The sequence below is a fragment of the Entelurus aequoreus genome, linkage group LG08, assembly GCF_033978785.1.
Source record: "Entelurus aequoreus isolate RoL-2023_Sb linkage group LG08, RoL_Eaeq_v1.1, whole genome shotgun sequence".
Classification (NCBI taxonomy): Eukaryota; Metazoa; Chordata; class Actinopteri; order Syngnathiformes; family Syngnathidae; genus Entelurus; species Entelurus aequoreus.
In genome coordinates this window covers 14,002,671-14,016,659 of record NC_084738.1, presented here as the reverse complement: position 1 = coordinate 14,016,659, position 13,989 = coordinate 14,002,671, and the positions used below count along the sequence as shown (strand labels likewise).

The 13,989-nt window shown below is 38.7% G+C and overlaps 1 protein-coding gene across 1 annotated transcript in view; it reads right to left on the bottom strand.

The window, feature by feature from the left end:
- atrnl1b (attractin-like 1b) overlaps window positions 1-13,989 on the bottom strand; it is a 116,406-nt gene that overhangs the window by 17,095 nt on the left and 85,322 nt on the right. The window contains exons 26-27 of the mRNA XM_062055654.1: window positions 11,127-11,205; window positions 3,692-3,799 (exon numbers count right to left, since the gene is read on the bottom strand). Coding sequence (XP_061911638.1) covers window positions 3,692-3,799; window positions 11,127-11,205 — 187 coding nt within the window. The remainder of the gene's footprint in view (window positions 1-3,691; window positions 3,800-11,126; window positions 11,206-13,989) is intronic.

The window sequence follows — 13,989 nt, the reverse complement described above, 5'->3', positions numbered from 1 at the left end:
CTCCTGCCAACATGGCCACCAAACACAAGTACTCACCTGACTCTCCTGCCAACATGGCCACCAAACACAAGTAGTCACATGACTCTCCTGCCAACATGGCCACCAAACACAAGTAGTCACATGACTCTCCTGCCAACATGGCCACCAAACACAACTAGTCACATGACTCTCCTGCCAACATGGCCACCAAACACAACTAGTCACATGACTCTCCTGCCAACATGGCCACCAAACACAACTAGTCACATGACTCTCCTGCCAACATGGCCACCAAACACAACTAGTCACATGACTCTCCTGCCAACATGGCCACCAAACACAACTACTCACCTGACTCTCCTGCCAACATGGCCACCAAACACAAGTAGTCACATGACTCTCCTGCCAACATGGCCACCAAACACAACTAGTCACATGACTCTCCTGCCAACATGGCCACCAAACACAACTAGTCACATGACTCTCCTGCCAACATGGCCACCAAACACAACTACTCACCTGACTCTCCTGCCAACATGGCCACCAAACACAACTAGTCACATGACTCTCCTGCCAACATGGCCACCAAACACAACTAGTCACATGACTCTCCTGCCAACATGGCCACCAAACACAACTAGTCACATGACTCTCCTGCCAACATGGCCACCAAACACAACTACTCACCTGACTCTCCGGCCAACATGGCCACCAAACACAACTAGTCACATGACGTCTCCCAACATGGCCACCAAACACAAGTAGTCACATGACTCTCCTGCCAAGATGGCCACCAAACACAACTAGTCACATGACTCTCCTGCCAACATGGCCACCAAACACAACTAGTCACATGACTCTCCTGCCAACATGGCCACCAAACACAACTACTCACCTGACTCTCCTGCCAACATGGCCACCAAACACAACTAGTCACATGACGTCTGCCAACATGGCTACCAAACACAACTAGTCATGTGACTCCCCTGCCAACATGGCCACCAAACACAACTACTCACTTGACTCTCCTGCCAACATGGCCACCAAATACAACTAGTCATGTGACTCCCCTGCCAACATGGCCACCGAACACAACTACTCACTTGACTCTCCTGCCAACATGGCCACCAAACACAACTACTCACCTGGCTCTCCTGCCAACATGGCCACCAAACACAACTAGTCACATGACTCTCCTGCCAACATGGCCACCAAACACAATTACTCACCTGACTCTCCTGCCAACATGGCCACCAAACACAACTAGTCACATGACTCTCCTGCCAACATGGCCACCAAACACAAGTAGTCACATGACTCTCCTGCCAACATGGCCACCAAACACAACTACTCACCTGACTCTCCTGCCAACATGGCCACCAAACACAAGTAGTCACATGACTCTCCTGCCAACATGGCCACCAAATACAAGTAGTCACATGACTCTCCTGCCAACATGGCCACCAAACACAACTACTCACCTGACTCTCCTGCCAACATGGCCACCAAATACAAGTAGTCACATGACTCTCCTGCCAACATGGCCACCAAACACAAGTAGTCACATGACTCTCCTGCCAACATGGCCACCAAACACAACTACTCACCTGACTCTCCTGCCAACATGGCCACCAAACACAAGTAGTCACATGACTCTCCTGCTAACATGGCCACCAAACACAAGTAGTCACATGACTCTCCTGCCAACATGGCCACCAAATACAAGTAGTCACATGACTCTCCTGCCAACATGGCCACCAAACACAAGTAGTCACATGACTCTCCTGCTAACATGGCCACCAAACACAACTAGTCACGTTGAATTAGATGTGAGAGATGACATCAGATGTGTAATTGGGACAGTCAGAGTTGCTAAGAATTAAATGTACATAGAAGATTCCATAGGAACCGCTTTTTGAACCCACTTGTGAAAGAGTGGGGTTGTGATACAAAAACTCAAATTTTTAAAATGAATGAAAACCTTAAGCCATCCATCCATCCATTTTCTACTGCTTGTCCCTTACGGGGTTGCGGGGTATGCTGGACCCTATCTCAGCTGCAAACGGGCGGAAGGTGGGGTACACCCTGGAAAAGTCGCCACCTCATCGCAGGGCCAACACAGATAGACAGACAACATTCACATTAACATGAATAAAAATGCTAATTGCCTCATGTCACAAACATGTTTTATGAGGAATACCTAGAATATGAAAACATTACAACTTTTCATTTGAAAGATTTAGAAGAATAACAACTTGTGGGGTCTTTAAGGGTTAAATTAATCGATAATAAGATTAACCGTTGAATCATTGCAGGCCTAACTGTGACACAGCTGTGGTAAAGATCGGCTGGGCTCGCCAGCTTATTCGCCGATCAACAATCAGTTAAAAAAAGGCAAATATTGGCTCCGATCCTATTCCATGACCATGATCGGAATATCCCCACATTGTAATGATATCTTGCATAGACGGCTTGACAGTTTGATGGCGCTATGTGCAGGGAAAAAGGGGACTGCAGCTTCACATCAAGCCGATAGAAAGCACTGTCTCACAAGTCAATTAAACTCAACATTGTTCAGCGGGAGTATGCTTTAAAAGATGAGATGTTGTGTAACTTTGTCATGAGGGCAGTTCTCCTGCTTTTTTTCCTCTTGTTTTCCTACTCCCCTCCCTTCTTGTGTCTGTAAGTCTCCTACCCTATCATTAGTTCCAGGTGTGCTGCCAGTCATCCAAGCCCACCTGTTGCTAATCAACCACCTGACTTAAACCCTGGATCTCCTCTCAGCCGGTGCCAGTTCGTCCGTTGCCTTCGGTAGAATCTAGCCCTGAGCCCACTTACTCTGACCTTTGCCCTGAACTTTTTGTAATTCCTGTTTTTTGTATTTCCTCAGGTGGAGGACAGACTTTTGACCCGGTTTTCCTGGAGCTGATCTTTCGTTACAACAGATTTATTTTCTCCAGTGATTTTTTGTTATTAAATAGAGATTTGTTACGGATCTGCTTTTGGATTCTTATTTTTTGAGACCACAACAAACTGCATGTTTTTTTTAAGTACAATACATCATTTGATATGACTGTAATCATTTTCTAATGTCTACCACTGAATTTGAAATGTGTTTAAATGACTGGGAAAGGAATATCATAGTGTTTGTAGTATCAGAAATAGGTATTTTGAGGACTTATGTGCAGATTTTCGCCATTTGCTGGCGGTCTTGAAACTTAACCCCCACAAGTAGAGGGTATCTTTCCACATGACGGATTACCTATGAGTAGATAAAGGTCGGATCGAAAATAGAATTTTAAATTGATAGGTTTTTTAAAAAAATCCTCTGCTAAGTATTGATTTAACACAGCCAAAATTGCCTGAAACGACAAATAATATTAATGGCCCAAAATATCCCCTGGATTTCCTAAGGGTTAATTGCCATCACACCGATGTTAGCCCATTCCCTCTCTAATTTACAGATGACAGGAGAAGCACATTTTCTTAGGCTAGATTATATCATTTCTCGCCTTGAAAAAAGATAACATTTGCAGCAGAGCGACAATTCCTCTAAAGAACGTGAAGAAAAGACCATCAGATTTCCTATTGATTGTGGACAAAGGGCGGCTATGTGAAGATTTTGAGCAGCACACAGTGAGATTATCCAAGTCATTTAACAATAATTTTCCAATAATGTTTGCGTCAGTCGTCTAAAAGAAAAAGCACTTACATCGACCATCGGCTGCAGCATTTCGGTGTGCTCTCCTTTAGTGTCCAGTGCGAGGGCGACTGAAGCAAATGGACGACTGGCCATTTGTTGACGCTCCCTCATTAGTTGCTGGGGGAATAAAAACACACAACTTTTAACTTATAAAACATAAAAATGTGGTAAAAAATAACAACACTAAAATTAGTTCAAGCATAACAACAAAAGAGCTGTGAATATCGAAAATGCTCTACTTTGTTTACCTAAACCACAAAGAGGACATGGCATTCATTGTTTGAAAAAAAGGAAGAATTGGAAAGTGGCTCATTTAGCGTCAATTTGAAAAACAGGCAAAGGAAAATGTTGATCTTTTTGACCACATGGTCGTTCTTTAAAAAGTATATTTCCATACAAAGCGGAAACATAACCAATTTTGTCATTGCCTTCCCATACACAGAGGAAATAACTGCATGGAGCAGGGGTCTCATGTATTAAGCTTGGGTACGCACAAAAACCTGCCGTACGCTCCTTTTCATGGCAGTTAAGACGTACTAAGAGTGCAATGAGCGTGGAAATGTGCGCTGCCTCACGCCAACTTCATGCTTCACGTACGCACATTTTTACAGGCTGTGAATACTTTGGCAACACACAGAGGTGGTCGTTCGGGCTTTGTCAACATTTGATTTCAACACTGTAAAAAAGATCGAGGCAAGGACACAACATTTTTCGCCTCTTACTTCATTTTCATATTAATATTTGTGAGGACGATCTTTTTGCCACCTATTGCCGTCACAATATGTTTCTGTGACTCCTACAACAGATTGGCCAGTCGGGCGGAGAGCAGCAGCAAGTGGTAGTGGCACATTGGCACCAGATACGGTGGAGGAATGACCCGAATTTTGTGTCAAGTACGGCTGCGACAGCAAGTAGCTCTCCTGGGTTATAATAATAAATTGACTAATGAAACAAAAGTAAAAGTCTTTTGTATCCTTTTAGATAGTGCTGACATGTTTAAATTTAAAAGACTGCAAACCAAAATGTTACACACATTATATTTATATTGGGGGTAATCAGTCACCCACCTCATAAAGTTTTACTTATCATTGAAGTGACTGTCTTTTCAAACAGGGTCTGTTTTGGCCCTGTACATCCATTTTTTTCTTCACCTTCTTCCTGATGCCCGACCATTTATTTTTTCTTTCAGCCTGTGTTTTTTGGAGCACAGCATTCTTACAATGTCAAACCTCTTTCGATCGCTCGAAACATGAGAAAGAAGCCCCTTTGACCAACTCATAATGAATCCTGATTGGGCCAAGCCTGCAGATCTCAGACACATGGTTAATTTGATTATGAATTGTGTGTTTATAAGGGGGCGTGGACTAGGCGTGCCCAGCCACAAAGACATCTGAGATTAAGCCCATGTTCATTTCAATGTAACAAAGAAATGTGCTTGGATTGTGCATGCATACATCTGAATTTTTTCTTGTGTACAATGTTTTCTGGATTTGAACTAATGCTCAGAAATCTAAGCAACTCTTAATACATGAGGCCCCAGAACATTGTGATCAACAGGCACCAAATTGTTACGGTTCTTGCAATCGAAGTGTGCCAACTACACACAAAGTTTTCCAGAAATCCGTGGTGTGGTTTTGACATAATCCTGTTAACAACAACACTTCTCTCACTTCTCAACAACGTCAATATTGAAGGGCAGTTATCACTTGTACTGTTACACCAAAAATGGTCTGTAATTGTGCGGATTATAGTGCACTGTAAATCTGATGTATCCTGGTAAAACAATAGAAAATTGGGAACTTGGCTCTCGCAGCATTAAGTGAAAAATCCACAGCAGTATCAATAAGGAACCAGCAAAACAACATCCAGACTGTTTCTGTGACGTTACAACGAAATGTGCTAAACTCTTGAGAAATGTATTGTGGCATATATTTTAATCTGAAGGCCCAGTGGTGACATGTTTCTGTCCCCGAGTTTGCACAGAAAATAGTTTTTCTTCACCGTAAATTAATCGATTCAATAAAACAACAAGCGCCACACTTTTATTCACAGCGTTGTGTCTGATCAATACCTTAACAGGCCACCGTATTAGCAGCAAGGACATCACTGATTGATTATCGGATTTTGGATGAGCTCAAGTGAGCCGCAGTGACGACTAATCAGATTACTTACGAGGCTCAAGATGATTTGACAATAAGTCGTAGTTTTGTTTGTGAACTGAATTAATTAATATACTGTACATGTGAGTATTGAAGCTCTTGTATAGGATAGTATGTTTTCAAATCTTTTTTTTTTTAATTGCACAATCGTGTATTGGATGTGTGTTTACAACAAAACAAACTCAAGCATTGATGATGCAACTTTGACGGATTAAAAGGGCTTTCATAAACTCGACTGGGAATACGTTTTTTTGTGTGTCTATAGTTTTTACGCTAAGAGCTATGTTTGTCGACAAGAGGGTGTGTCTCTCCAACAAGCGCTATTTTGCACTTTTTACATAACCACTGTAACATTGCACTTGTCCAAAAATAATATACCGGTAAGCTATACATCATATACGACAGTGTAACATTAAGGAGTGGGAGAGGAGGACACAAATGTTAGCAGTACTAGCATAACTATTAGAGAAAAAGTGCTAACATTACGCTTACATTTTAACAGTACCAACATGCTCGGCTTCCCTATCCGCTAAAGAAAAATTAAATGATCAAATGTACAGATCCCATGTCTGTAACTGACTGATGGATAGCTGGCAAAGCTTTGTTAGCTTTATTTTAAGATGTGTAGAGAAGCCTTTAAAAAAAATTCTACAAAGTTGTGGGCTTATACATGCCGTGGGCTAATCTAGCTCAAAATGGGTCAGGGGCGCTAATGTGAATGCAAACCGGAGCTTGTGACAGTGAAACAGATGAGGAGCGAATGAGTGTGAAAAGAGCATGTCTACTAGAAGTTTGGGATGTCACCATGGTTGCTCCTTTTTATTTGATATTTGATACAGCGCTAGTATGCCTAATCAATAATCACTTAACTCAAAAAAGTAAGGCAGATTTCCGCATTAACGTAACCACGGACACAATCACATAATTGGCCAATAAAAACGCAAAATAATAGCTGGGAAATTGACATCAACGAAAGTGAAATGTTGAATTTGTGAATAGAAGAAACATCTGTTTGGGAAAATAATGTGTTTGGTAGCGCTCATTTATCCCCAAAACGCTCAACCGCCGTCCTGCATAAACCATGTGAATGTCGGGACGGTCATTTGAAACAGCGACTAAACTACAAAGCTAAAGCTAACAAGAACAATCCATGCACCCACAACACATCTCATCCGCTTGTGTTGTTGTAACGACATCATCCATGTAACAAAAATGATCAAACTGTGGCCGCAACTTGAGAAGCGCTCTCTCTCTTTTTTAAAACAGCCTCAGTCACCGCTTTACTTGTCAAGCCGAGAACAACAGCACAGCACACTTCCCCCCCTTCGCGCCACATCCGGTCTGACTTCGCTAACAAAATAAAGGTTTCAAAAAAGTACCTTACACAAGCGCAATGCGCTTGAAGCACTTATTGATACATTTACAAAATGATTATGCTTTGACCTAAAATACTGATCAAAATTGTCCAAAGATATATTGCACCAACAAATGTGAGGATTTTTGCATTTAATTAAAAAACTCTACGGTGGTTTAAATAAGTGTAAACGTAACAAAATTAAAAATAAATAAAGTGGGAACAACTGAATTTATTGTTTTTTATAATGCTATTGTTATTAATTTACTGTTATTGCTATTATTACTTGTTGTGGTTTATTTGTTACTAATTTATATACAGGTTTTTTTTAAAACTATATTTAAAGTTGAGTTTTGGTGGTAAAATAAATACTCATATTTTGAAATGAATGAATAATCGTGTAAATAATTGTGATTACAATATAAAATTAATTGTGCTTATTATTTTTGCCATAATCGTCCAGCCCTACACGACATCATGCAAACTTCAGAACTTCACTTTCTCAAAAGTGGAGCAAACAAGTCACCAAGATGATAGATTTTAGTTGTCACAAACAGGCTCTGGGGACACACTTATTGTTAGAACATCATTAAAAAGTCACTTTTGGCATTGTATGGTACCTTTAATGTAAAAAAGTAAAAATAAAAAGCTGTGGGTCAGCGTGAAGAACTTTATCTTTGTTAGCGGTTAACAAGAAAATGGAGTTAAAGGTGAGACAAAAACATCTGCCACATGAAATTGAGATTGATTTTTCTTGTCCTTTTAAAACTTTAAGCCAGTTGTAGGTCCAAGCCACATAGTTGTACATCTCGTCTATTAAAACATCTTAGAGCAGCATCACACCTATAAATATAAGCCACTGGGCCAGCGAAGGTCAAAAAAGAGAAGGTTCGCCCTTCTCGGACAGATAAAGCAAGATGTAGGTCCCTGCAAGAATATTTTTTGGGGGTTGTAATTTTCAACACAAAAGCTTCAAATCCAACAACATCCATCCTAAATGTCAGATAGCGGCAATGTTATTTATCATGCTGGGGAGTTAATTTAAGGCGACAAAGCATCAGAGAGAGGGAGGCTAAGGCAACAAGCTATGCTGGGAATACAATGACAATAACAGAAAGATTCCAGGAATGAATAACGCAAGTGAATGACAAAACAAGGATGGCCAGAGTGAAGACTGTTGAAAAAAAAAGCCAATTAACAAGTGATTTTGTGGAGAACACAAGCTGGAGCCTTTCACACCGGCGATAAGAATGGGCACGCACTCCATTAATATGCCACTTGATTAATTTGGCAAAGTGAGAGCATGAATTATCTGTCCTGTGAATACAGCGTCGCCTTCCTTTAATAAAAGGCGGCCAGTGTCATCCCGCCTCTGAGCCTGTACGGCACCTTAGCAGGTCACTTTGTCCTTTTCTCTGTGTCATATTAGACTCCTTCAGGCACTGGCCTGCATGTTCAAAAATAAACCAACAGTTAAGATTAAAAATTAATAGCATAATTAATCAATTTAGGCTTAAAAATAGTAGCAATAATTCCTGAGCACAGATCTCCAGAATCCATATTGTTATTGCTTTGAAATAAAGTGATGTAAACACACATGAAAGTGAATGAAAAACACTGATAGTAAATCAAAACTACAACAAAAGCATAGACAACTAGATTAAAAATAAGGTAAATATGGTAATTCCCTTCAGCAGGGAAATTCTTGTCCAGGCTAACCAAAGCAGTTCAAGGTTGTTCCATGTGTTAAAGATTCACAGACATTTGCCACAACACCATGAAATTAACATAACAATTATTAAGGCAATCAGTGTCCACGTAAAAGCGAGAATATGTAGTCACATAACCATATAAGCTAATTATCCAGAGAGTTAAAGCAATTACAACAAGCGTGTTTAAAGTGTTCAAATTTAAATAATTGGTACTTAAGTTTTTTTTGCTAAGATGCCCTGATTGCGCTCTTATGTCGGCACTTCAATGGGCCGCTATTATAATTATTTATTATAGTATATTATAGTTATTCAGACAACAGATTAATATCAAATAAAGACATGGAAGTATAAATTCTGGTTTTAAAGCACTTGCCTATCATGACAGGTCAACATAGTGCCCCAATTTTTTATTCAATGTCTTATTTTTGTTGTGTTTCTTAGTTCAGTGAGGTATAAGAACTTTAGTAAAACCGTCTTTTACAAGAAAAGACATGAAGCTAGTCTGACTTTCTGCTACTTTTTCAGTATTCTGATCATGCCATATGCAATTTGTCGTCGTTTTTTGACCACTCTACTTCAAAATCCATCCAAATTTTTTATAAAAAACAGGCCTTTTTATATCCTTAGTGGAGCATTAACAGAAATAATCTCTTTTCCGTGACATCAATGATGTTAAACTACTTCTTTTGTAATTTGATCATGTGATGCCAGTACAGAATGCTATATTCCTTGTGAGATTTGATAAACATATTAAGTACCAGTCTCATGGAAAACACGTTGTCTCTATATTGAAGCTATCATCATATATATCTGATTCATAACACCAAAAGACTTACAAAGATTGCGAGTAAATAGATATATGAATATAATATATAAATATCTATATAATTATATGAATATAATATAATATCATATATATATATGTATATATATATATATATATATGACTGTAGGAGTGTTTTCATGCATATTTGTAAGTGTAATCATAATGGAATGACGCTAGCGCCGTTAGCAATAGCTAATATGCTAACACTTTTACGAGTGTCTGTGTTAGTATTATTAACTTACAATGGCATTCTTTTTGTGTTGTATTAGTTTCACAAATTCAGCAATTAACTCACCCAGTGGAGTTATTGAGTCTGTTTAGCTGATTGGAGAGCTAGCTTTTGCAGCTAGTGGGCCCATGACGATGACTTCTGTTTTGTTGGATTAGCCGTTTTACTGCTGTTACAGACACCGTTTGGTAACAATTAAGGTATGTAAATAAACAATTACAGAATCTTTCTGTGTAAAATATTAATTTCACAACGTAAATATGAAAAAATATTTTCTCCCCTAAAAATTTTCGGGTGTGGCTAATCTAAAGTCCGGAAATTACGGCATGTGTTATTTTCTTACATAGAGATTGTGAATGATAAACAGCATGTATCTTTCTAATTTTTGCGTATTTCTAGTGTCACTGACCTGCTGATATGGTCAGAGTGTAGAAGACTTCCCTTTGGGAGGTCATTTGACCCCGAATCTACGGAAATTGCGAAACACATTCGGAGCGGGATATACAAAATGGCCGTCTGAAATTGCGGCATTTTGTGGATGTTTATGCGTTATTTTCACATACTGTGCGGATTGGAAATACAGTTGGATATGGTTTAACAGATACAATGAAACACAATTCAGCATATAAAATCAACCTGTTTTTCCATTATACTTGCACTTTAACATTATCAAACCTATCAAGAACAGGAATTATACAACATACAAAAATATATATATACAAATATTCTACCTAAGCAGGATCGCAAAACACTTTTTGCAATTAGTTCACCAACTTCAGAAAGTCATTCTTCATTCTGATGTGGTAACTGAAGGGCAGTGACAGACCAACAATACAAAAACCAAACAGCCATTTTAATGGCAAGAGACCATCTGCAGGCATTCATTTTTATTTACTCTAATGCTTTAAACTGGCGTGATTCTCTGTCATAATGGTAATTATTTTAGTTTATACCCATATCTCAGCTTCATATGATCGGCAATGTCAATCTGAACAAATTGGACGGCACGCACTGCAAAAAAATTAGTTAGCCTATTTTCCAAAAAACAACGTGCCAAGGTAGAAACACGACATCCGACGCCAATCAGTTTCAATTATTTTCGAACATTAAATTGGCTGCGGTGTGCGTCTCTCTATGGGATTTAGGGGATTGTTGTGTACTTACTTCTCGCCGCCGTGAAGCCCAGCAGGTTTGTTTGATCTTCCACACCACCGCCGCCACCAGGAGAAGCGACAGGAAACAACTAAGGCGGCAAAAACAAGCACGGATCAGAAATTATAAATGAGTCTGAAAATTAAAGAATTAGTCAAAAGTAAAGTCAGTGAGCATAAAAAAAGCTTTGTTTATTTTTTTTACGAGATCTTCGTCAATTTCACAACATTGACGGAAAATATTGCAGTATGAAAAAGAAGACTTAAGCATTTGTTTTTTTTAAGTTTTTCTTTTGCTTTTACTAAATATAAATACATATAGACTTTTTCACACATTTATCCAAAATATTGAGCAGCTTCAACAAGGACGGACCAAGAATCGCAACAGGAAGTTGAATAAATAAAGTGCAATCCTTAGAATATTTTTACACTTGTGTGATAAATATTTCCTTACATTTTAGTATAGTAGCAATAGGGGTCGAACAAAATACACAATGAAAAACGATTTGTCCTTTTGTTTTCTTCTGTGGTACAGTGGCAACGCACAAAACAGCTCAAATCAATATCCTTATTGACAGTTAATGTATCTAAATGTGCACATTTTGACTACTTTACATCCTGTGCAAATTTTTAAAAAATTAATTAAATGTACACATGCGTAAAGTGACTGGGGAATAAATACGGATTTTGTTGTATATTTGTTTTTTTCTATCCAATATTATATATATTACTGTTATTGGCAAAATACAATAAGTAATATATTATATTGTGAGGTATTCCAAGCCTTAATTAACAGTGGTTAAGGGATCGTACTTGACCTCAGAGGTTCCACTCTCTGCCTTTAGAACTCCAATAAAATCAGTTCATAAAAGTAAGAACACAAGGAAGGTAATTGGTGAGTCATTAACAAGCTATTAATCACACATCTACATTAAATTCTAACTTACAAGGAAACATGAGTCTGCTCCTGACGTGGAGCGACAAAGATAATGGCGCGCATCCTGTAATATGAGCAACGAGCCCTCGTCCTGTGGGGGGAGGTGAGATGTAATAATCTCCTTTCACATAACCGACTCGGACCTGATGAACCTACAAGCATTTGTTTGATATTTAAACCCCCACCAGCTATCAGTCAGATGTATACACAACCCAGCTGGGTGTTGCCTTGAGAGAACCAGAAGACGGCGTTGTGAGATATGTGTGTGTGAAACGTGATAGCGCTGGCGATGGTGAGAAAAAGCGACAGGGACCAAAAGAGAAAAGGTGAAATCCGCTTTGAGCGACGGTAAACATCAAACAGCGCAAGGCTTACTGCTTGAGATTGATTTTAACTTTGAAGATATGCATCAGTAATATTTACATGTAGCAAGGCATGAAAAACACTTGTTTTGATCATCGCACTTCATAACAGATACAATATGTCTTTCATGCCTGTTTATGTTTTTACATTTATATCAATGTTCATAAAAATAAGCATTATTTACCTTTGTGGCTTTTTTTGTGACACTTATTCCAAAAAGTTGATCACTGTCATGCGTGAAGTCAAACAAGACCGAGGTATTCACTTTTTTTTTGGCTTTTTGACGCTTTTTTCTTTCACAACACTTATTCCAAAACGTGCTTTGTCGTTTTGCATGAAGTCAAATGACTCCTACGTATTCACTTTTTTTGGCTCTTTTATAACAACGTACTGCAAACGTTGAAGCATACAATAAAATTAATCTATTTTTCATTTATGCATATTGGAAAGCTAATTTAAACAACCTTGAGACATTTCCTTGATGAGTATATAATAGACTAGAAGCATAAAAATTGTCTAAATGGGAAACAATTTTGATTTACATCATCAAGAACATATTTACAATACATCAGGGGGTCTTAAAGGCTGTTAGTAAAAAGATGTACAGTATTGCACACAAGTGAACTGTTTTATTACAGTGTATCTTTTTAGCATTAAAACAAGAGGGAAACATTGAAGAACACTACTTTACAGTAGTTATTGTGCTGCTGAAATAGATTTACTAAAATTGCCATTATTATCTAAGTAGCTAAGTTAGAGTCAAGCATGGTGGTGGTATTGTCATGAAGCTGCGGGCACTGGGGATCTGCGGTTCATTGGTGAAAACATTTAGTCCTCCATTTTGAGTGTGGCTTGTTTTTGTATTAACACAATTGGTGGATTTTTGGAGCACCTATGAAGTCAGCTCAGTCCTTATGCAAGTTTTCTTTCCAACAATCCCTAAATTTTAACTGTAATTTGATCAGATGGAGGCAGGCGATAAGTGACTAGGGAAAGAGCTTTGCAAAGATGGCTTTTTATTGTGATGGGCAGGTGCTTTAGGCATAGGCTGACAAGCGACTCACATAATATGTTATAGGACGTCAGAAAATGAAATGAGCACCAGGCGGCCAAAACCACACAATGGCTGGGGTTGGTGGCTATAGTGAAATGTTTGTGGGTTTTTTTAGATTTAAAATGATAAGGTTTGACTGTACGCTTGATGGATATTTACATTGCAGCTCCAGCTTCGACAATACGTTCTGACTCACTTAAGGCAAAAAAGACATAATTATATGATTTGGACTGTCAAGTTAAATACATTTACTACTGGGAAGTGCGTGAGTAGCTTTTAGTTTTAATTTCAAGGCACCTTGGCAGACCAAACGTATGCATTCTGCTTCTATTTATGGTTTGATTCTCTACATATGAGTTGGCTTTAAGGCTAATTGTATGAAACATGGCTGTGTGTTTTTGTATTATCATTTTAAATATTTTAATCATCCGTTCTATTGCAAAGTTACAACATACTGCATGTACTTTAGGGAAATGTTTGTCTCCCATTACAAGCGCATATATTGATATACTGGAATATGTA